At 34.6% G+C, this 26,201-nt stretch overlaps 1 protein-coding gene across 3 annotated transcripts in view; it reads left to right on the forward strand.

Annotated features, from left to right (window-relative positions):
* mspo (M-spondin) overlaps positions 1-26,201 on the forward strand; it is a 593,209-nt gene that overhangs the window by 484,563 nt on the left and 82,445 nt on the right. Inside the window, exon 1 of one of the 3 annotated variants that reach the window (XM_074172814.1) lies at positions 9,088-9,274. The exons of the other annotated variants lie outside the window; for them this stretch is intronic. Within the exon in view, the coding sequence (XP_074028915.1) occupies positions 9,103-9,274 (172 nt within the window). The 5' untranslated portion in view covers positions 9,088-9,102. Of the gene's footprint in view, positions 1-9,087; positions 9,275-26,201 lie in introns of those variants that run through there. 3 annotated transcript variants of the gene reach the window in all.

The following is a 26,201-nucleotide window of genomic DNA, read 5'->3' on the forward strand; positions in this document are numbered from 1 at the left end:
TTTCGAACAGAAAATAAAAACAATTATAAATCAAAGTATAAAGTGTATCGTTTCCTTATTCCTTTCTTGATCTAGATCAAAAACGCGGCATCTGGGCTCACCTAGATCCTGATTAGCGGAGGCAAGGGCGAAGGTCGGTTCTTGATTTTTATATAGGAATTGTATCAATCCAATCCAATGTGAATCGCTACTTTCGCACAGGCACTGCTCTGAGAACGCCTTAAGGATTTTCCTGTAGTGCTTGTGTTTTGTCCTATAAATCATTGTATAACTCATTAGTTCATCAACTTTTTTTTCTTCGGTACCAACGGCATCTACTGCTTGGTCATTAGCCTCGTGTTCTGGGTAAAGAATATTAATCACTTCCCGAGTCATCTATGGAGTTTAAATATGTTTTAAGTATGTTTTTCCGTTAACCAGCTTTCGAACCCTCACGAACGACAACCCTCAGAAGTTGAAACTTATGCGAGCTAAGGACTAACGAGGTCTTACCTTTTAACGTGTGATTCCTAACACGAGTTGGACGATAGCAAGTGAAAATCGAGCGTTCAGCCTACGACTTGAACCATCAACTCACACGTCGACCGATTGACTGAGTGAACAAAGCACCCACGTCGAATCGTGGCAGCAACCGATCGACCGAGTATGGAGCACCATGACCTTCCACAGCCAGTCAGCTATGTAACGTGGCAAGATCATCCCAACCTAAACCAAGTAAATTCAGTAGAGAAAAATATCGGGTCAAGGTAGGGATGAGTTCATTTATTCTCAGTCGTATTCATCCACTCTGTGAACTCTCACAACTCTTTCACAACAATTCTAGCTGAAACGGTTTAGTTTCACCTCAGATTCAGTTATCCGAATGAAAAATGACAAGTTGTTGTGTACAACGAATTTCATAAACTACACCTTACGATTCGATCTCCACAAGCTTTATTTGAAGAAATATATCACATGTTTCGCTAACACAGTAGCTTTTTCATAGTGAATTAAGTACTGAGTACTTAGCACTTCGAAGTGAATACTTTAATTAATTTCTTAGTACTTGATTCACCACGAAAAAGCTACTGTGTTAGCGAAACATGTAATGATATATTTTTTTCAATTAAGTTTGTGGAGACCAAATCGTGAGGTTTGGTTAATGAAATTACTGTGGATCTTTATCAAGTAACGGTCGAATCAATCAGAAAAAAATACAACGAAAGTAATTTGAAATTATATTTATCTTTGACTTGATACAATGAAACTAGGTGATAAGTTGATGTATGTAGCCGTTATCACCACGTGGTAAGGCATCATTATGAAGAAAAGAGAATTGAAACTATCTATGTTTTTACCACTTTCACCTATTTATAACTAATGTTACTGCAGTTTCGTCCTATAAAGACATTTTCAAACTTATACATTGAACTAAAAATGACTCATTACATTAGCCCTTATATAACACCTCTTTAGGTGAAAATAGAGGTACCTAACTCAATTGAGTACCAGAATTTTGTTCACTTGTCACAATGTGGATACCCAAATTTCAAATCGATCGATTTGGTCATTTAACAGGTTGCACCCGCAGTGTTTATGCTTATGAATTTCCAAGGATTCTAAATAATTGAGTTTGCAACCCTTTCTTGCATAGTGCAAAATTTTTAACCTAGTACGAAGGACCTTTAATTTTGAGAAATTTCGGCCACATTGTCCCACATGAACACTATTTCACTCCGTACAATTTAGCTTATAAACTCCAGATTTCTCCAACTTTTCCATTTTATCTTTGGCATTGAAAAAGAAATTAGATAACCTGAATGCCACTTCCACATTGGTTTTTCTGAAAAAACCCGCAATTGTCTCTGTTCTTTTACCAAAACATGTTAGAATTTCCCATTTCTTGATTTCTGATTGTTTGATCTGAATTAATCACTCTCATAGAAACATATAAAGTTTCAACTATCTTTCCTTCGAAACTAAATAATTCAATTGAGAAAACCTGAAGTTTATAAATGACGAAAACGCAAGAATCTCATCGAAAAAGGAAACCAGTAACGAATATTATTTTTTCTGATGTATCATCGTGCATTATAATTCTCTTGCTACAAAAACATTTCATCATATTCATCAAATACATGTTCCGAAATGAACGCCACATGAATTCAAATGAAAGTGAACCAGAAATTATTTCCCATACCTGCCATCAGAAATAGAATGAGAGGTTCGTAGCTATCTCATACTCTCAATCAACAAACCATTAAAAACGCATTCACTTTCATAAATGAAAAGCTTTCAAATATCTTTAAAGCCAGCTTACATATTGCCTTTCGTTTACTCTCAGCCGTGAGAACATTCGAAACAGAAGAAAGTTTCCCAAAATCGAATTTTTGTGGGATCATTGAAAGAAATTTCTGGAGATTACTTAGTCGGGAATGAAGATTCCATTTTTGATTTACTAGAAGAATAAAATAATTCTAACGATGTCTCTGAAAAAAAACAAGTAGTTTTGGTGCTGGAAAGATGAATTCTATTGAATGAACGAAATAATTAAATAGATAAAATCAATAACCGCAATTGGTAATCACATAATACAGTCAGTTAAGCAAGTACGGTTCTCCATTTAAGGTCTTTCTTTTTAAAAAAAAGTTTGAAAATGTATTCAAAACTACCCAGTTTCATAAATACATGGTGTTGAAAAACGGAATCAATATATAGAGACTGGGGTAAAGTGACCAGTCGTGGTGAAGAGATCATTGTAAAGTACTTACTGAACACAACTCCAATCTGGAGACGAAGATATGAGAAGATATGAAGCAACGATAGAGAAGCCTGTTATCGGTTAGTCAAATTATCAGTTTTTCTCAATTTTCCTAACTTGTGCTGTACTTGTGATGAGTTCTTTCGTCAGTCAGTTCTTTTATCATATTACTTAAATTTTCGTTACTGACTCAATATTTATCATTGATGATTCAATATTTATTATTGATGAGCCAACTCGATTAGTCTTAAGATGATACAGTACATAATGAAATAGAATGGTATTGTTCAACTTATTCCGTTATTTTACAAAATGACGTTTATCGGAATAAAGTTACCCGGGCCTGATAATTTTTATTTGCACATTTTTTTAGTGCAAATTCAGTTTTTGGGCTTTTGGCTTCAGTTTTTGGGTTTACCCAGTTTTTTCACGAGAAAAAATGATTCGGTTATTTTTGATTCATAGGAAAATCGTTTCACAATTTATAGGTATAGTTACCCAAAGTTACAGTCAAATCAGCCGAACAGAATGTGCAAAGTAGTTTTTCCAACGTAATTTTGTAAACTGAGATAGTAAAACCTTTATGATATGGAGTTTGCTACAATACATCAGTGAAAACGTCCTTGGAATAGGATAAGCCGTTATTCACGAATACAAAGACGAAGCAGTAAACAGACGCAAATTCTAAAAATCATTGTTTTGGATCAAATTGCATTGATAAAAACTTCTAGTAATAGTTTAGCAGTATTGATGATGTATATTTTAAATGGAAGGGGTATATTTTTAGAAAGCAATTTTTTAATTGATTTTGTAATGTTATCTGGATTGGTGCTGAAGAGGCAATAAGGCAATTATCTTAAATTTTACCTCTTTCATAACGAATGTTGGGAGTACAAACTGGATAGAAAAAAGTGTTCTTTGTACAATTCAATTTCAAATAAAAGCTATTTTTTTCAGGCTAAACAAGCTATCAATACACTGATGATAATGTAAAACTGTAAAGAAACGTTTTACTACAAATCCCTCAATAACTTGCTTGCCAATTTTATACAAATTGGCGAGTACTATTCAGTAACTCATAACGAATGGTTTATTCAGTTACTTATTTAATGTCACATCGAAAGAAAGCTTTTTATTTGTTTGCACCAGTAATAAAACACTCTGGAACAAAACACTGAACCGTGTTGATTCAGAAAACTGTACATCGAATGCCCTTTCAAAAGAAGTGAACTTTACAAATAGTGAATCACGACTAATGTTTCGATTCATCTTACCATAAGTTTACCATACTTATGTCGTCACTAGTCGATTTGAGTGCGTATCCCCTTGAATTCTATGGGCATGTGTTTATGCTATAATTCTATATCGTCCACGCACGAATATAATGAAGGTGGTTAGAACATTAACCCTTTTCTAGACATTGAATTATTTTACCAGTAATTAGTGAAATGCGGCCTATATATTCAAATACTGACCCCCCAAAGACTTGGTTAATCCCCACTTCATAATCTGCTGAAAGCACTGGGGATTTCTGAAAGCGCACAAATTCTAACCCTTCTCGATACTTTATCCCCTTTTATCCTGTCGTACTGCGAATTATATTCCGTTTTGTTATTAATTTAATCTCTTGAGTGCTAGAGTTATTTAATCGGGATATGGAAAATACTTGCTGGAAGTTTTCATAACCCATCATTTTATAAGATGAAATAACAAAGGAGTGGTGGAATGTTTCACAACATGTAATCTGTTGAAAATTGTAACAGGATTCGCTGGAATCAGTGTTCGTACAAAATGACGCTTACCGGTTTTTTCTCAAGTATGCTCCAACAGAAAGGTGAAACAGGAGATAGTCTTAATACGAAAATCAAACGGAATGTTCTAATATCAATATTAAAAATCAATGAAAACGATAATGACCAATTCGTTAGAAAGCTACAACTTGTCAAATGTAGAAAGAGTTTTCTGTTATGGACCAGCCCACTAAAAGACTCATAGAAGACTTTGAGAGCGAGAAAGATAGAGTGAGAAAAAAAAGAAAGAGAGAAATCTTTCTAGTTTTGACAAGTTGTACTTAGAAATTCTACTAAATCCTTCTGTCTGACTGGATATGAATAAATCAAATTCGACTTGATCACGATGAATCTACGTACGGAATGCCTTTGATACGATTTCTTTATTTATACTTGCAGAAATTTCGGAAAATTAGTAGAACCGAAATGACAAGGAATCTTGGGATATTTCATAAAATTAATGATTCATTTGTTCAGTTCTACCTGCTCTTTTATTTACTTATATGTAAAGAATGTGCTACAAAGAATATTGTTTTCTAAAACTCATACCCATTTAAAATGTTCAAATATATTTAATAGATAGAATTTCTATAAAATCTGATGTATCCTGGTTTCAGGAACATATTAACTCTACATGACTCTCAACACCATGTTTACTGAATCCTACACTAAATGGCTGATGATTTCACTATATATAAAAATGTAAACCTATAAAATGTAACACCTGATTTTGGACTCAAAATATCATATATCTGTTTGAAAACAATGGTAGAATATCAGGTTGTCAATGAAGAAAAACATATTCGGTAACTATACTTTACTTCAAATGAAAACAGAAACATAATATCAGAATACGATATTGAAGTTTATATGAATAGAATAAATCCTCAAAAGAAATATTTCATTACAAATTATTTTCGTAATGAAACAATGACACCATTCGTACTTATCATTGTACCTCGAATGACAAAAAACTAATTAAGTAAAACCAGTTCAGAAAAACTTAAGTTTTTTCATGTTTTGAAGAAACACTTCATTGTAAGAATGAATCAAGACCCAAATCGATCGCTCTACGAAACCCTTCATCACTTGGAAGGATCGATTGCAGCTTGAAAAATGGTTCTGATGCAGATTCTGTAAAAAATGTTTTTCCTTACGAATCATTAGACAGTTGTCCTGAAAATCTTGCGAAGAAAATGGGATTGAATGATTTAGGAAACACTTGCTACATAAATAGCATTTCACAAGTGTTGTTTATGACAAAGACGAACAATTTCAAGAACGAGGTTTTAATGATGAACGAGAACGAGTATGTTTCCTACTTATTCACCAAACTCAAACATCTGCAGCTGCAGCTGCAGTTTCGTAAGAATGTATCATTTTTCCCACCAACCGATTTCCTTTGAAGTCCACTAGATACTCGTTCGGATAACAAGAGGATTGTTCCGAATTCTTGGGGTTCTTGTTGAATACTCTTCGTGAACAGGAAAATAGCAGAATCAATAGTTACTCCTGACCGCTCTGTATCAAATGATTCCATACAGTCTAGCTCGTCGTGTGTTTGTAGATCTTTTGCTAAAAAAATCCTCACTAATTCACTTCGTAGTACATGTTCAAGAGGTAGCAGAAACGTATGTGATTTTCTGGAACTTCAACTAGCGTTTCCTAATACGACTGATCACCAATCCGTGCAAAACTTATTGTCAATCTAATAATAACACTGATGATCTTCAAACGTGACTCAACGTCTGACGGAAGCACCAATCTCTTACGAAGGTTCGAAATAGATGAAAACTTCAATCTAGCAGACCACTATTATAATCTTTATGCAGTCATTGTTCACTGTGGTTCTGGTGGGGAATCTAGTCATTATTACGCATTGGTAAAAGACGAAACAGAATGGTTTAAGTTTGATGATAGTCGTGCCATTAAGTGTTCTGGCGAAGTATTGAATTTTTTGGAGCCTCTGGAGATACCTTAAATTTTGTTTTATGAGAGAGAAGACATTGGCAGTTCAAGATCTTCAGATGATGTGGTGCTGCAGGTTTTCCCGGGTTTTTCTGCAGCTGAAAACGCAAATGCGCCTCTTGAATCAATGAAGTCGCCCGGAACGCCAATTAATTTCTGTTGTTGTTGTTTCGTAATTTCAGCATGATTTGTTTTATTTTCAAGATTTATAATACATTTTTCAATTTATACTTCATTGATTTTCATTTAACAGTTCACAAAACCAATACGTTTCGCTATATGATAGCTTTTTCAAGCGTTTCTATATTGACTGAATTCTACTTAATTTGTGCTTAGATAATAATATTTGGGATCATATAACCTTCTACCTAAGTGATGACTCCTAATTTTATTTTATCTGAGTATGGGAAAAAACTGACGCCACTTACCACTCTCGTTAATCCTTATTTCGCACAAATTTTGATGACTTCTTAGGGTTGTCCATCGTGTGGCGTGACAGCTGGTTTGCGGAAAAACCGATTTCAACAGGTTTTCAACAGATTAAAAAAACTCAGCAACTCTTCGAATGAGCATGAAATAATTCAATCATAATCACAATTCATATATTTCCATATTAGAATGTGAAAATTGGTAATTAGAATGTAGAAATTGATAATTAGTTTATTACATAATACAGTTTTCTTCATCTTCTGGTGTTTGGGAGAAGTGATTGTTTTTTGAGTTTATTATATATCCATTTAATGATTTTGATAAATTTTGTTTTCATGTTGCATACGTTTTAATTAGTTTTTACCTAGACTCACGTGAAATTATCAGTCACCAACGAGGTAAGAAGATTATATGTTATTATATGAAGTGCAAGTTGTAACCAGTTTATTATATGCCCATTTAATGAGTTGGTAAAATTTCTTTTCACTATTTTGAAAACATGTTGATTAGTTTTCAGCTATACATAGGTAAAACGAAATTATTAGTCATTACTCAGGTGGAAGGTAATATGATCCAAATTGTTATTAAATAAGGCACAAATGCAGCAGAATTTAATCGGAATGAAAACTCTTGAGAAAGTTATATTCTATTACATATCATATGATTTCAATAACTGGGGTGTCAAACCTGCAATTAATATATTCGAGGTGGTTGAATTGATCAAGTTAAGTATGAGGTCAATAAAGGTAGAAACTTGCATATCTCAACTAACCAAACGGTGTAAAAGATACTAGGAAAGTCCAGAAGATTGGTTGGCCCAAGATTTTCTGCTTGGTTTCTGTACCTGTTGATTCGTAAAGGAATTGAAAAATGTTTTTTTTTTCAAGAAGATATATTTTACTCTTGTCCATTTTAGCGAGTTTTTCAACGTTGAATCAAAAAATGAATTCGATTTATGTATCTGCCAGGCTTTTATTCTTTTTCATTTTAATGTGGGTTTGCGAAATATTGAAGTCGAAAAGACGAAGTTATTCAGTAATAATATTCCACTGCTGTTGGGGAATACCAAGAACGTATTGAGTATTTTCAACTTGAAAAAAACAATTTATATGTCACATGAATCCTGAAATCAGGACATATGGATATGGATATGATACAGTCTACTTTCGAAAGTACATTATTGAAGATGTCCGAAGTTATAAATTGGCATTCCCGAACAATTCTCTGTCGTTGGTCTTCTAGATTTGTAGAATTTATTCAATTAGTAGTAAACGTTTTGTTAGTTTTTTCTGCACTGGTAGTTTTTGTTGAATCTAGTTGTCGCAGAACAAAATATAGTTGGCCACTGTCACTTCTTCACGAATTATTATTCAATCATCCATATTAACTGTGTTCCAACAAGGTTTATTCTACTGAAGAATAGGAATTGTTGCAACCTTGTTACAGTTCATTTTCCCAGTAGTCTTGTTATAGTTGAATTCCTAATAACAAACAACTTATTTCCGAACGTTGGTAACTGAAGTTAATGAAATTCCCCTGTCTTTCAATAATTTCTTTTTCAAAAATATAATTATAAATCTCCCGGTATATTATTCATTGGTCTCCGTGCGAACTATCGAATACAATCTATGCCCGCGCTACGCCTACCCTATTCCTTCCAATGAAAGGTGCGAATTCAACAAAGACAGAGAAACGGTCAAGTGTCGTCTCTCGTTTCCTCGAATCCTTCCAGCAAATATTAAGTTTTTTTCAAATAGGTTTGTTGATCATTCGTCCCTCGAATTTTGGAATTCTCGGGGCACAGTGAAAATAGGACATTCAGTCAGTAAGCGAGTGTACTGGAGATCAGTGACTTGGTATTGTTATAAAGTTTTGTCGATTTGAGGATTATTGCAGATATAAATCATCATATAGGAATTAGTTTGATGCTCCAATTGATACCAATCCTGAAATCTTCTGCTTCTATGGATTTATGCACTGAACTCTACTGAAGGAAATTTTGTGTCTTATCATTTTCTTTTGGAAACCTACTATTGAGTAAATGAACCCTCTAATATTGAGGTAAGGCAAAAACAAACATTGAAAATAACTATTCATCTCCCTTGTTGTATTATATGCTAAGATTCGAATGGTATAATTTTTAGGGTTCCAGTTTTGAATTTTTCATTTCCTTGAATGCACCACAGATCACTTTCGATTTATTGCTCGACGATAGATTGTCTGGGTGAAATAGGAAAAGTCCTCAAGTCCCGCCAAGCTAAGATCCGAAGTATTGTCGTAGGATCGGTATTCGTGAGGACTATTTGGTCTATTTTTTTTATACAATATTGCAAGAAGGATACGTCCGGTAAGCGATTATTTCTTCATTGTTTATCTATAATTTCTACTGCTGGGATTGCTGCTACGATACTGCAAAAACCAAGAAATACCAGTGCAGGCTCTTCCTTGATTATAAACGTTTTATTATCACCTGAATATATGAGACCATATTTTCTTATGTCATAATAATAATAGTTTTATTTTGTGAGCCAATTATAGCTATATTTGGAGATTCATATATGAACGATATGTTGTCAGTTATCAACCATAGTTATCAACTTGTATTGGTTAGGGGATATCTAGTAAATCAATTCTTTTTATTGGACATTGAGTGTTGATTATTTATGATCGGTTGTTATTTATACTTGTCGATAATATTTCTTTCCCGTTTAAATAAGTTTCTTGGCGACACAAAACCGTATTAAACGGGTGGCGCCACTTTATTTTATATAACATTTCTTTTCTTTTGAGTTCCCACGCCCACACCACTGAGTGAGCAGGTGGTTTTGGTCAAGAAACAATAATGCAGCATAATGTCAGATATTTATAGAATCGTTTTCATCTCATTGTAGATGAAGGTTCATATTGAAATTGCCCCCGTAACAACCTATTATCGAAATAATGAATGTGCTGAAGCTGCTGCAAGAATTTATAATACGAATCTTCCAGACCACAACGTGAGCCATTAATACGTTAAACAGTTAATGGATAAGTTTCGAACTTCAGATTCTGTTCACAACAGAAAACATCAAGTATCCCGTCCTGTTAGAAATGACGGAGTTGAAGTGGCAGTTTTAGGACATGTACAAATGGATAATAGACAATCTATCAGACAAGTAGCTAGAGCATCTGGTGTATCAACTACTAGTTTTTTTGGATTTTGAAGACCTACAAACTCCTCCAGAATAAGGCTGAAACGAAGGTGATCCTGATCGTCGACTTCAGTTTTGTGTGTGTTTCAGACGATAGTTCTTTCATGTTGAATGGTGAAGGGAATAGACATACCTAATTGTCGTTACTGGAGCGATGTGAATCCTCATTTGGTGATGGAAACACATTCACAAACTCCACAAAAATGTAGTGTCTAGGTCGGCATTCTTGGTAATCATATTATTGGACCATTCTTCATTGAAGGTTATCTCAATGGAGACACTTACTTAAATCTACTACAAGACTGTGTAGATCCAATAATTACACAAATTTTATTTAGTGGAAAATCATATAACATTCCAGCAGGATCATGCACTCCCACATTTTGATGTTCGGATGGGGCAGTTTTTGGACGAACGTTTTCCAATGCGTTGGATCGGCTGAAGGGGTCCAGTGGTGTGGCCAAATAGATCAACTGATCTCACACCGATGGAATTCCTTCTGTGGGGACACCTGAAGTCAAAAGTGTACTCTACTAAGCCTACAAATCTAGAAGACCTGCAACAGAGAATTGTTCGGGAATGCCGATTGCTGACTCCGGACATTTTAAATAATGTACGGAACGTTTTCGAAAGTAGACTGTATTATTGTATGGAACTAGATGGAGGTCATTTGGAACAACTTATCGGTTGATTTTGTTTCCACTGATATCATGTATCGACAGCCAATTTTCTGTTTTTTCCTCAATAAAACTTACAACATTCAAGTTCTCAATCATGAATGAACCAATTTCAAAAAAAATTACAGAGGTGATAGAGGGACAAAAGACCTTTCAAATTATGTATCATTCGACCCTCTATGAAAAAAAAATGAGGGGTTGTTGCTGACCGCAGGGGGGGTGAAGTTTCGGGTATTATTTCCGTATCAGAATTAGTCCCCCTAGAAATAAAAATTGACATATTTTTTGAAATTTTCGATAATATGTCCGTTTTCTGAGGAGGTCAAGTTTTCGTTGAAGCGCCCTATATGTGTTCTGCTTTCAATACCTCTTGCAGAAAAAAGTAAAATTGGAGAAGCAAAAGTTTAAACTGGCCGCGTGTCTGCTGGCCAATAATGGATCGTCTCTACTGCGGTATTGCCAAGTGCCAATTATTTTAACAAACATACGAAGTAATGAAACATCAGAAACAGTACACTGTCTCATACATTCAAGAGAGTGGGTGGCAATACGGCTAATATATAAAGTTGAGTATCTTATTTTTGATGGGCGGCATGAATGCATAATTGATTTATTTTATTAGGGTTCATGAGCCTTCAAGAACCATCTGAAAATATAGCTCGTTAAATTATATTTAGAACCATGGTTTTCGAGTACATTTAATTTCATATGGAGAATTTTTTCATTAATTTAAACGTTATCGGATTCACATAAACTTCCGTTATTAAAATTTCTGTGATATCAACATGAGAAAATTTCTACTGCCGGAGATATTTCAAAAATAACGTTTTTATTGCGTTTTGTGTTATTCTCCCTTTCAATGCATTTCTTGCACTTACTTATTAGATTTAGTTGTCGGAAGTGACTGTGATTTTACTTACACGAATGAATCAGAAACTGTTGATACGCTTCGTTAATTTGACAATCTGACAATGTTCATTATTTGTATTGTTCCTATTGATCAATCAAACAAGAAGCGGGACTAGGCCCGTGACGTCACAGGCCTAGAAAATCCGATTTTTAATAATTAATAACGGGAAAACAACGCTATTCAGAGAGCTGAAACAATGTGCACTATATTTCAATTTGAAATTACTACCAATAGAGCGAGAGCTGGCTGCAAAAATACTGGCCGATCAGTTAACAGAATGAAATGTTTTTTAAAAGTTAGTACTTATATCTAGAATGACAAATATCATTGTGTGCCTGGGAGGAACTTGTTCATAAGTTTTATATGTGTTGTCTCTGGAGCTTTTTTCGTACAATAACTGTACCAATGGAGTAACACTTTCAAATTATTTTCAAAAGTTAGTTTTTAAGAAGTGAAATAATTTTTTTTTGTGTGCCTCATTAAATCCCGTTCCCATGCCTTGGCACATCATATTTAAACATTTTTTTTTTATTTATTAGTGTACCTATCGTGTAACAACTTCAAACTAGTACCAAATTAAAGTTTAAACATTTCTTTATTAAAAAAAAATGGGTGCCACGCCTATGCCTGTTACAAATACATGGCACACACCATTTCATGTTGAAAGTCTTATACTTATACTATGCCTACTTTTACTGATATATCATAGGTATGCTACACGCAGGTAAGTTTCGGAAATGACCGTTGAGCCCTTGAAATTGCATTGTCCTAGAGTTTATTATGCTCAACCTATGCTAGTAAGAAAGAGATGCAATGCTAGAGAAGGATAAATACAGACGCTGTTCTGCCTTTACGCTAACGTTCCGCTAGATTATTCATTTTTCAAAACAAATTCGCACCAACGTCAGCCGCAGAATACTTTATGAGAAATGTAAAAAAATTCGATTCCACACAAATTCCAACATGTTGGAAATCACTAAAACAAAAAATTCTAAGGACAATCTATATTACTTCAATGTGGCAAAATGCCGCTGAAGCGAACTGTGTAAATTTATCGCTTGAAGAATGCGGATGGACAACTGATAATAATAAAATTGAACCGTTTTGGTTCGAAGGTGATCCAACACCGCTTTTAATTGAAGACATTGAAATTGATCATGATAATGACGATTATAATAATGACGATTATAAAAACGATAATGACGATAATGATGATAATGCTGATGATGATCATGATGATAATGATGACGATGTTTAATAAGAACAGAAAGTTATGAATGTGTTAACGTATGTTTTTAGATATGTATTTTTGTATTACTTTTATGAATATATGTAAGACTAATTTTATCATATTATAAATTCCGACTTTGTCTAATATCCAAATAAATGAAAAGTTTTGTTTTTAATTATCCATATAAATGAAAAATTTTGTTTTTAATCATTTTTATTCCTCATTCCTCAATACTTCCTCAATAGATTATATTAGTGATAGTATAAGACTTTCAACATGAAATGGTATGTGCCATGTATTTGTAACAGGCATAGGCGTGGCACCCATTTTTTTTTAATAAAGAAATGTTTAAACTTCAATTTGGTACTAGTTTGAAGTTGTTACACGATAGGTACACTAATAAATTTTAAAAAAAATGTTTAAATATGGTGTGCCAAGGCATGGGAACAGGATTTAATGAGGCACACAAAAAAAAATTTATTTTACTTTTTAAAAACTAACTTTTGAAAATTATTTGAAAGTGTTACTCCATTGGTACAGTTATTGTACGAAAAAAGCTCCACAGACAACACATATAAAACTTATGAACAAGTTCCTCCCAGGCACACAATGATATTTGTCATTCTAGATATAAGTACTAACTTTTAAAAAACATTCCATTCTGTTAACTGATCGGCCAGTATTTTTGCAGCCAGCTCTTGGACTACAAATGAACTGTTAACCAAAAATCATGAAACAAGCCCATTCTCTTCTTCAATCAGGTATTGTTCAATATTTTGCTAGGTGGGTGCTAGTTATCGCAAGAGAACGAAACTTAGAATTTATCCGTCCATCACTGTCCCTAAATCCACCCTTTCGTGCTCCACTTCCTGAAAGCGATGACAGTCAATTTAGAGTAAATGCCATGATGCCATGCAAAAATAACATTTGCTGAACTCGTTAATTTCTGACGTAATTAGCAACTGTTCCAATTAAAAGGGTATGAATTTTCTAATCGTAACATCTCTCTTAATTAAACTGCTTTATCCGAACGAAATCGGGGGAAACGGGCTGCTAGAATTCGGAAATTGCGGACTTTTGAATTTCATACATTCTTTCGTTGATGGGCCTGAAGCGACGGAAGCACGCAACTAAGTTCGAGTAAAATTTCGTATTATATTTTTACTAGTACTATGTTGCTGTATCGCTGATGTTCCAATGTTCTGACAGAATCAGAATCAACGAACTTAGGCGTGCGCAGCGTTATAGAACAGTACTTTCAAAAAATTGTTCTACAGCGCCATCTAATAGCGACTTACAGAAAAATTGATAGCCTAAACACCTTCTCTAAGAGAAATTACTTATACATCACGATCGGTCGAGCGATGTAGAAGTTTATCACTTACTAACAAACATCCATTTTTATATATATGATATGAATTTTTCACCTTTTTTTTTAGTTTGAACGACTCGTGAAAATTTTCACGTATCGTAAACTCTTCCTTGTTCATTATCCACATCACGTTTGAGGGTTATGCAGGTATACATTTGAAATCTTGAAAATTTTCGAGAAAAAATATTGTTTGAAGGTCGAAATGCCAGCAAATGACATGAAATAGTTGATTATGAGTTTAGGAGTTCTAAAATCAATTTTTGTTAGATCGGTTAAGGTCAGAAAAATTGTAATTCAGTTTTCTTGATTATTTGAAAACAGTTGTTTTATCCACTGGAAGGCATCGGTCCTCAAACGACCGCAAATAAGACAATCATTAATGTCAAGAATAGACTTTCAATGTATCAGTCTGGATTCACATCCGTCTACAGTTGTTCATCGGTATTATGTACTATTTCTGAAGATCTTATGAATTGATAATGAAATGTTTGCACTGATATTACTTGATAACTTTGAGGCTTTCGATACCTAATGAGGTTCTTCTCTCTATCTGACATTTTATTGGATTTTCAACAAATACTCGCCCTTTTATTGAATATAAAAATCTGTTTTTTTTTTCGTTAATCAGCTGTCGCCCCCATTTGAACGACAACTCTCAGAAGTTGAGAAACTTGTGCGAGCTAAGGACTAACGAGGTCTTAGCTTTTAACGTGTAATTCCTAACCCGTGTGATGCTGACACTTATTGTTTATTTTGATTATTTTCATTCATGTTATATATTCCAACTACGATACAACATTCATGTTATGATGAGGTATACAAATAGACGTCAACTAGTTTTTCATTTTCATAGTTTAGTGTAAAGTAGAGTGAGAAGTGAGATATAGAGAGAAATATCTACTTTAAGTAATGTCAGAATCGGTGGGCTCTGGATATATGTCTGGAGGGAATAGAGTAGCATTGGTATAATTAGTTGAACTTTGAACCGATACCGATTCTATGCGTGTTTATTGAACATGCAGCAAAAATTAAGGAACTATTCGGTGGACTATTCTAAGGATACGATCTTCATTCGGGTTTAAAGGCCGTCGTGGTTTGGAACTGTATCCTAACGTTTCGTTATCACGAGTGGCTGGCTTCTTCAGAGGTTTATTCATCTTGATGGTTCACCGATGACTCCATCAAGATAAATAAACCTCTGAAGAAGCCAGTCACTCGTGCTGACGAAACGTTACGATACAGTTCCAAACCACGACGGCCTTCAAACTCGAATGAAGATCGTAACACTGAAAATCTCGGCCGCGAAAGCCTTAACCAATTTATTCTAAGGATATTTTGTCCTTTGCTGATTTTGATAGCGCGCTTTGTTTCGAAGATACGAGGCGGAAAAGAATTCCGACAATAACAATTTTGGTAATTTTGAAATTATTAACGTAGCGGAAATAATAGTATAGCGTACTACACTGGACCTACCAAGTAATGAAAAATCTAACAATTCCGTTGGTACCTATCAACAACAGTCCGATTACTACAAACGGCTGCAGACATTCAATTTGCTGGGTGTAACACAATCAGAAAAGATCCTGGTGTTTTTGAAAGAGTTCGGGAGTCGATGAGGAGAAGATTGGATTCTTGCATCCGAGCGGGAGGTAGTCATTTTCAACAATTCTTGTAGATCAAGAAACATTACATGTGATTTTTGGTAATGAATTGTTACTGTCGAAATTTTTTTTCGCTCCGTATCTTCGAAACAAAGCGCCCTCTAAAAAATCATCAAAAGACAAAATATCCTTAGAATAGTCCAAGAAATAGTACCTTAAATTTTTGCCACATGTGTAATAACACCCTGTATAAACATGTAGTGGAAATTTAAATGAAGTTTTTGAGAATCATATATCAGAACAACTTCCAACTGTCAAGGTATTCAAAAGTGAATTATAAAAAATCATATTTAAAAATGTTTTATTTGAAATAATCGCAGAGTCATTATGATTTTTGCACATTTTTTGTATTATGGTTGTGCCAGGCAAAATCATCAAAATTATAAAGATCATAAAAGATCATAATATCATTAGAATCGTAGACTCGTAAAATCGCACTAATAGCACCACTAATAGCATGTGCAAAATTAATAATTTGGACAAAAGGAGGAGATCGTCTTGGACGTGGGTAAAATATAGTTTTCATAAACTACACCATAAGATTTGTTCTTCACAAACTTTATTTGAAAAATATCACATGTTTCGCTAACACAATAGCTTTTTCGTAGTTGAAACGTACTATTACCATTGATCTTCATCAAGTAACGCCCGAATCAATCAGAAAAAAATAAAATATAGGGTCTGAAGTGGCTACTTCTGGAGACTGTCGGATTCCCGGATCCCAAGAATCAGAACGAGTGTGAAACAATAGCTTTGAGTTTTCTTGATGGTTTCTGAAAATAGGATTTTGATCAGAGGTTGTAAGGTTTGGTGCCTTAAGCCCTAGGTTAAGACCCTGTTATATTACCCATCAACGTCATCATTGGAAAGAGTAGAAAGTTTCAGAACATTGACACTCTGATTTTTTTTATACAATGACCATTTATTCTCAATATTAACTTAGTATTTTTGTTAATAAATTAATTTCGATGTTGGGGATGCCAAACCCTATTGAAACTCTCAAGTAAATCATTGTTCTATTGGTATGCTAGGTGTCTCCTATCCAGGTGTAGCTGAGTTGGTCTACAGTGACCACTGTTGAAAAGGAATACAGTTTTTCTGTTAAATTTCTGTAGATGGTGCTCGAATAGAGATTTCAATTTGATTACTTTTTTTGGCACTTGTATTGTATTTCTTTAGAAAATCTAGAGCTAGTCATTCCAACTGCGCAAATGTACCTACCTCTTTCTTATTGAAGATCCAGAAACGAGTAAGGAAGTGTTACAACTGAAAGTTGCCGATCATTACGAGTATCTTGACCATAAACTAAAGAATGTCTGTATGTCATCGAGAATTATCTTTTGCTGAAGACACATTTTGACTTACAATTTGAAAATACAGCTGTGGTTCTCTCGCATTCTAATCATTGTAGTCTATGGTCTACTGAGAGCTTCAATTAAAAAAAATACGAACGATTGAAAATTCTTGTTTGAGAATGATTTATGAAATATGACGTCCCATACATGAACTGAAGGTTGCTGGATGGTTCAGTCGTCTGAAGAGAATCGTATGATATGTTTCACTATAAAATACCTGAATATTGATATAAAAGAGACGGATTTCATTGATGTGAATCATTCGAACCTGCGATGGAGAGATATGATAACAACACTTAAACATAAAAGAGATATTCAAATGATGCTTGTCTGACAACCTAGCGACTTTAGGCGATATCCTAAATGTGCCAAATTTTGCATTGTCTCGTGACGCATTTGATATGTGGTAAAACTGATTTCTCTTCAGTAAGCAGTGTTGAATGTTCAGTATGGAAATATTCAATGACAAAACCATTTTATTGAGTTTATTCTGTTCAACTATTAAACCTACAAACCTACTGGAATTCACTAACATACTAACAACGGTGATGGGGACCGACGAGTGTAAGAATCTGCAAACTTTCTGTACAAGTTATCGTCCTTGGTGAGGTGTTGTAATAATAAATGTCAACTAAACACTTCAAAATCAATGAATCCATTCTAGCTATACAATTCCTTGCTGGTAGATATGAAAAATGCTAGAAGTTGACTATCCGTTGCATAATGACCAGCTCAAATATCCCTTAGTTCTAAATAGCATTTCAAATGCAAAAAAAATTATGTTTCATTTTCCTTTCACACTAATGGATCTCGCTAGATATAAGCTCAATAACTACATTGACGATCTTTTTATTGGGTATCTGATAAAAATGTACTATTGATATCCCGAATCGACTGACACATCATGTAACTTTTTGTACATTTCCACATGACCTGAATTGTAAATAATCCAAAAACACTATAAATACGGACTATCAGATATGACAGAAGATTGAGTACCACATATTTCGAAATATTCTGTTTTTTTTCCAATATAATGAGATATTTTTCAATTTTTGCAATTTACCATCTATATCAAGATGAATTGTCAAATTTTGTCCGACGTAGTCCAATTCAAGTCATTATTCCAGTTGAATCTCAGCTCTGCGAATCGAGTTAGGAAGAAGCGTTGCCAGATGAAAATAAATTCATTTAGACTCACCTTCAGGACACAACGATTTTCTGTTCATATATGAAGAATATAAAGAATATAAGAATAGAAGTGATCAAGAACTAGTCACTAATAATTTTTGATGAAGCATACACATTTAAATTGGACTACCAGCTGGTTCATTTTTTTACTTCAATTATAAGATTACTGGCCCAATGTTCATTGAAGAGCAAATACAGGCAAAAGAAGAAGTATGAAATCGGTATAAAATTCAATAGAGTAGAAGACGAATATTGAGAACTTAGCGGTGACAGAATTGACAAATGTAATTTTCTCTTCCCAGATTCAACAATAGAACGAGTCGTCCTGATTCCCTCAATTTTATATACAATCCACAAGATTTTAAGTATTTCCAAACAGATAAAAAGCATATGAATATAACAAAACAGCTTCATGAAACTCAAATGCGTTACACTTTCTTTGAAATGAGATACTTAAAGTATTTGGAAAATTGGAAATAATTCTGTGATACTTTAAACTTTCAAACCACCGCCATTCGATCATTTTCATCGATTTCAACAAAATTACGAAATATAGTGTGATTGGGAAAAAACGCCTTGCTTGAATATCACTCAGTTGTTTTGTGTTTATTGATTTGACAAAAGACAATACAATATGTTAAAAAATTCCTGGAATATTTTTTGTAACAAAAAAGAACTTCATCAAGAAATGTTTACCTACTCAAATATAATGTCAATGTACTGCAATTATGATTTTCAGTCTAACATCACTACTTCAGTGAAAACAGTAGTCTCAAATATAATGTTATGATTTTCCTTTAAAAACATCGGTTCTTTTGATCAATCATAGTTTGGAGAGAAAAGTTATACCTACGTAGTTGAAAATTTCAGAATTTTTTTGAGCCAATATAATTCAGAAAATTTCGCCTGGCAACACTGTTACACAGACCAGTTAACAGGGACAAGAACACCTGCCAGACTAGAGCGATCCTCTGACAAGATACCGTAAAAGAATGAGATCCGATCGATTTATAAACAATACAAATCCCGTTACCCATTCTTCGCAACTTGCTACTATGCCGACCACTTTCATTCTCAACACTCATTCTTCTCCTAAATCGGCCATTTTTTCCTAAGCCCGCTCTGGTTCTGTGAAGGACAAAGAGCTGTTCGGTCGGTTTTTGCAACGGGTCGGTATATTTATGCAAAGCCGTGCAGGATATGAGTCCACTTTCGAAGTCTTTGTCGCTCGAGTTCAGAGAATGAAAGGATACCCAGTCGAATACAAAGGAACGTTTTATCGAAATGAAATGAAAACTTCAAGAACTAATGTCGCTTGGTATTTTGTGAAAACACTTCTACCTTTTTTCATGTTGAATCCACATGCTGAAAAATAACTGGCAAAATTGTAAAGTCATTCCTGAGAGTTTCTGTGGTGGAAGTATTTTCTTTACGAGCCCAAAACTGGTCAATTTTAATCGTTTACATAACTTTGAAATGGAAATGAGGTAGGGGAGACCGGGGCTACAATTAACAGAGGTAAGTATTAACAAGCAAATTTCTCTATAACTATACACACTAGACCTCCAGTGTGTGTCTCAATTTGACATCTTGATCGTGCCACATGCCACAGCCGTCGGTTATTTGCGCTCCGCGCGTCATATGAGTGAGTTGTGTACCGGTCGATATTTTTAAGCAGGAAATGAACTTTTTAGAGTTCACGATTTTTTGATTTGTACAATAATTATAAAGTATTATGATTATGTTTTTTGTTTCGCTAAAGGCATATTTTATACTTCACAATTCTAAGTTTCTTATTTGCCATTACTATTGACCAATATTTTATTATGTTATTGAATAGTTAAAGTGTACCTTTAGGGCTATAATTAACACATGGAAGGGGCTAGAATTAACATGTTAATACCAACCCCAGATGTGGGGGCTAGTATAAACAGAGTAGCTGAATGTTTGTGAATGATTATTTTATATGTTTCTTCTTTAGGTATGACAGCATGAGAACTTATAAACGGACAAATACGCGTTGGCACCACATCGATAGAGGTTTACGAGCTGGCTGCGCTAGAGATTATTGAGAAGAAAAGAAATTACAGGGATGTAATTGGATGACCTTTAAAGGAATTTGAGGTCAGCTACGTTTCTCTTTTTAATTTTGTGAAAAAGAAAAAAACGGGTGCGTGACTGATGTTATATCGCACATGTCTTGTGAACCAATAGCTGGACCGTCAGGCATGCAGTTGAAATCAAAAGACCTCTACCAAAAGCTCCACCACGAATTACGTCAAATAAAAAACGCGCTAAAAGGTTTGCTATTCTTACCGATACTCCGGAAGAAAATGATCTAGAAGAAGAATATGATATTGGAGAAAAGAAAAAGAAAAAAATCACATCAAAACACCAGAATAAAGAAAACAAATAAGGGAAAAGGTAAGAGAAAAATTAAAGGATAGGTTGAAGGAAATGTAAATGAAGACGAAAAAGTAGGAAAAGTGAAGAAAAGAATATTAAATGAGAGCAATAGCTCTAACGATGATGATGACTATTTTTGTATCATTTGCGGTGCCTCCTATAATGAAGACACATCAGGTGGTGAATCTCTTGCAAGGACTGGGCGCAAGCAGGATGTTTCAAAGGTGATATCACAGCATGCTGTTGTTTGAATTGTAATTCAGATGATGAATACGAATAGATACTGTTTCAGTTTGTAGGTATTTGAAATAGTTCCTAATTCTAGATATTTTTTGTTGATTTTGTATTAAACTACATTTCATATAAGTTGTTCAAGTCTAAAGACGATAATAATTGAGTTCAAAGATGTTTATTAAAGACTCATTACTTAGCTTTCAAGATAAAACGTGTGCCATATTCTATCTCATTGTATGATGTTCAAGTAATATGTCTAATTAAATTTAAATATAAAAAATATGTCCTGTTTAAGACTGATAAATAGTTATTATAGAGAGATTTTACTTTGTTACGTTGAAATATTCAAACGTAGTTCGAGATTTCGTTTATGTTCAGATATTTAGTGAATTTTGTTATTGTGAGTTTAAAAGAATATCTACGAGTGACCTGCAAGGCTGTGTTAATTACACTTTCAATAATAAAAAGAATATGTCCTAAATATATTTATTTTTCTTCATATTAGTCAGCATACCCTTTGTTAATTTTTACACCTTCTGTTAATACTTGCTTCATACCTGTTAATTCTAGCCCCAAACCTGAGGTAACAATTAACAATCACCATTTTTGGAAAAATCGTTCTATCTACGGCATCGTTACTATTAAGTTTGTTTTGAGATCATTACGTAATACCTGAATGATTTCAGCACCGTGTATTTCAGAAATCAAGTCTAAATGTTGAATTATTTCTTAGCTACAACTACACACATTCTTTGTTAATTGTAGCCCCGGTCTCCCCTAATGAGGAGAAACAGTTGTTGCCAAAATTCAGCAATCTTAGCAACAATCCAGACACATTAAAATGAATTAAATTCATTGAATTTGATGATTAGATCGTCTGCTGAGACCAGTTGAATATAAACAGATCGTTCCAGAGTAGACGATCAGATGCAAATTCGCATTAATTATGATGAACGAGCTGCCTCTGTTCCTTCATTGGATCACCTGAAGTCGAAATTTCGTTAATAAAGGTTTATTTCGTTCAACTGTTCTTCAAATGAACAGTATTTTTCGAGTAGCCCTGTTATTATTCCAAGCCAATCCCTGCTGTGTTGAAACAGGTTTTAATTTTCTCAGTCGAACCCCTTTCATTTTCCTATGTACGTTTTCATTCCCCAGAACTCCTTATTTTGTATGACTCATTTTCTGATCTAGTTCTGCATCATCAAATTTGTTACCAACACAGCTGGGTCAAGGCCAATATCTTGAGTGGGTGTTCCGTGTCCTGCACACACATCCGATTATTCGTAACTTGTGATTCTTTATTATCCTTTATTACCCTAGGGAAAGGATGCCAGTTTTCTTCGTTCTTCATGACGAGTTTCGATGTTACTCTTGGTTCGTCGATGCCCCAAGTTAAACTGTCTGTAGTAATATTTATGCGTTCATTTCATTAACGTCTCAAATCTATATTCCTCACGCATCACATAATTGACTATAGTTCCGATGTTTTTATTAGTAAGTGGTTTTTTTAGGTTATCTGCAAAAGTGGAATTCTCCCTAACGCCAAAAACCTCTGGGGGGGGTCATTCGCATATAAATGCTCTGCTATCAGACTCTCAATTTTTTGAGGTTAACAGACTATGGTACATTTTCTTCAATATGCCTGGTTGACAGCCAGTCTGAGACTATCTTCATTAGGAAGGTATACAACACAGATATATATCTTGAGACGCAAGTTCTCCTTTCGCAGGGTACCAAATGCACCTTTCAGCCAGAATATGTCCTTCTGATCTTTTCAGTTAACCTGTAGCCGTACAGGCCAAAATGTGCAACTCTGGAATCATATCTATGGAACATCTTCTGAAAACTCTTTCATCCCAACCGAAATGGCATACTGAAAAGGTTCTGGTTGAATGGCCGATATTGAGGTTTTCGGATGTGCAAGGTGCAAAATTCACGATATCCTTTCCATTTGAAGGCATTTGTGAGTCAGCTGTACGTTAGTGTTGTTTTTGTTTACACACTTTTAGGCATAGTAAAACATTGACATGCGTTTTTATTTTTATAAATGTGAAAAACATTATCTTTATTGGAATGTCTTGCTAGAAGAGAATAAAATCAGTTGAATCAAAGAATAAACAAGTTATTTCATTCACCTACTCAAATCAGTAACTTTCTAATTAATTCATTTTTGGATTCTTATCTCTGATTTTTTTTCCATTCTACGTCTCCGAAAACTGTATTTCTGTCACAAACAATTTGCCTTCATAAAAAAAATATTCTGACTAAATTTGGCATGCCACTTTATTACATGGACACCACCCATTGACACACTCTGCTTAGTGTGCGACCGAAAGTTCGGTTTCGGTTGAGTTTCGGCAAAAAAAACGGGTTTCGGTTTCGGCGGCCAACTTGTCGAAACTACGACAGAAACCGAAACTTCATTCGGGAGTTTTCGCGCTGTGATCGGTCATGTTTGGCGCGTTGACTTTCATACAAGCGACGAAGACATTTTGCCGAGTACACGTGCCTAATCATGTCATGACTCGTGACTTACTTTGTGATTTACTTTGTTATTACATAAATATTAAGTACCTATTGTGATATTAGGTACAACAGGTACAAATAACTAATTTTATGTTTAATATTTTTGAAAAACCATTGATAATATTCAAAAGAAGGATCTACACCTGCTCAAATGAATACCTCACCTATTTTAAGTATCAAAGTGCAATTAATATTTTTCCTTAAATAAGGGTTTGTTATTTTTATTATCAATAAGTAAAAATGTCGAAGATTGCATAACGTTGTGATTTAAAGATAACAAAATAAAATCTGACTGTTGTAACGTTTTCTTTATTTTTCCCTCAAAATATAATCCTTGTATGGAAGTTTCGTTTTCGGTTTCGGCCGAAACTGAGATCGCTGCCGAAATTCGGTTTTGGTCGTAAAAACCAGTTTCGATCGGGCACGAAAAATTACGTGAAAGTCTTGTCTAACTACTGTGATATTGAAATCTTGTTGTATCTGTATTATACCACCATTCATTGTTATTTGCGATACATAATTTTGAACTGGAGTTTGGGAGTCTCCATATAAAGGATATTCATTTTGTAGAAGTCAGTAGTTCGAATGATCACCGGAATTGGATGGGTACAGTCATGTAGGAGGGCTTTCAAATAACAAACTTTTTACGGTTGTTGAAATACAGGGCGTTCCAATGAAAACTTAACCCCCTCTGTAAGTCCGAAACGGACGTGTAATCTAAAATTTTAATGAAAAAGTCAATTTTTATTTCTACATGGAAATCATACCGGAAACTTCACCCTCCTGCGGTTAGCAATTAACACTCCTTTTTTTTCAATGGCATGAGGGTCGAGTGATGCATCATCTGAAAGGTATAGTGTCCCTCTACTACGTCTGTATTTTTTTTTAAATTGGTTCATTCGTTATTGAGAAATTGAATGTTGAACGTTTCATTTAAGAAAAAACAGAAAATTTGCTGTCGCTCATTTTATTGAGAAAATCAACAAAAGTAATATCAATGGCAACAAAATCAACGGATAAAGTGACCTGATAGTTTTTGTTGAATCTAGTTGTCGCAGAACAAAAAGTAGATAGTTGGCCACTGTCACTTCTTCTCGAACTATTATTCAGTTATCCTTGTTCACTGTATTCCAACATGATTTATTCTGTTTGAAGGTGATTGACAATGTTTCGTGATGAATTTCACTAGTTCGGACTTCCATTGTCTATTATATAAAATGATTTGAAATCCCTGAAACAAGTAAAAAAAGAATAATTAAAAAGAATAGTTGAAAATAACAATTATATTAAGCAACAATAAACCTGAAATGAAATGATAATAAAATAACCTACAAGTAAAAATATAATAATTGAATAAATAAAAATTAAAGGAATGCAAAAAGAAAATGATAAAAATAAAAAAGTGTAGAGATTCCAAGTCACGTTAGTTCACGACGTTTCGATTGTTGGTATCTACAATCGTCTTCGGGTGATGACTGGACTGATTCCTCCGAGAGATGACTATTTTATAGGTCGTTGAAATACTTTCACTTTCTCTACTTTCCATTTTCCGCTTCACTGATTCCGTGAGAGATGACCGATTTGGCGGGAGTTGGTCATTTCTCGTTTGATGATGGGTTTCCATATGTTTCGTATATCTACGCTGGCCTGGCTGAATACGTTGTTGGACAACATGTATGCGGCTTCCTTAAATTTTCTCCTGAACCAATGTTCCTCTCTGTGCAAGATCTCAGCTTGGGACCACTCGATGTTGTGTTGATGGGTCCAAACATGGTCTGCTATTCCTGATTTGCTGGTTTCTCCTCGCTGTGTGTGCTTCTTGTGCTCGGCAATGCGAATATTCAATGGCCTCTTAGTTTCACCAATATAGGATTTTCCGCACTCACAGGGTATCCGGTAAATGCAATTCTTGGAATCGCAGTCCGCGTTTGGGGGCCTGGTTTTCGTGAGGCTGCTACGGATAGTGTTACCGGATCTAAAACAGGTTCTAATGTTGTACTTGGAACCAATTCTTCTTATCCTCTCCGATAATCCTCTGATGTAGGGAAGTGCAAGCACTGGTTGTGACGGCTTCTCTTCCTTGCGAGGCTCCTGCTGTCTTTTGGCCAAAGTCTTTTCTACCATCGCTTTGGAGTATCCATTCCGCTGAAGATCACTTTTGATGATGTCTAGTTCCTTCTCGAGACCTTCCTTTGTATTACAAAGCCCAAAAGCACGGTCTAATAGAGTCTTGATGATTCCTCTTTTTGTCGATTGATGGTGGTTGGATTCGTGGTTCAGATACTGTCCCGTATGAGTGGGTTTTCGGTATACAGATGTTTCCCACTTAGTGTCGGTCCTCTTCACCAAAACGTCTAAGAATGGCAATTCATTGTGGATTTCCTTCTCCATTGTGAAAGTGATGGAAGGTCTCACGCTGTTGATGTGTTTCAGAAAGGCGTCTAGTTCAGTATTCCCATGGTTCCATATTATGAAGGTGTCGTCAACATATCTCAACCAGACTCGAGGTTTCTTGTG

This window comes from Leptinotarsa decemlineata, unplaced genomic scaffold (assembly GCF_025532065.1).
Source record: "Leptinotarsa decemlineata unplaced genomic scaffold, Ldec_3_MD MMD2_tig00000199_RagTag_RagTag, whole genome shotgun sequence".
Lineage (NCBI taxonomy): Eukaryota > Metazoa > Arthropoda > Insecta > Coleoptera > Chrysomelidae > Leptinotarsa > Leptinotarsa decemlineata.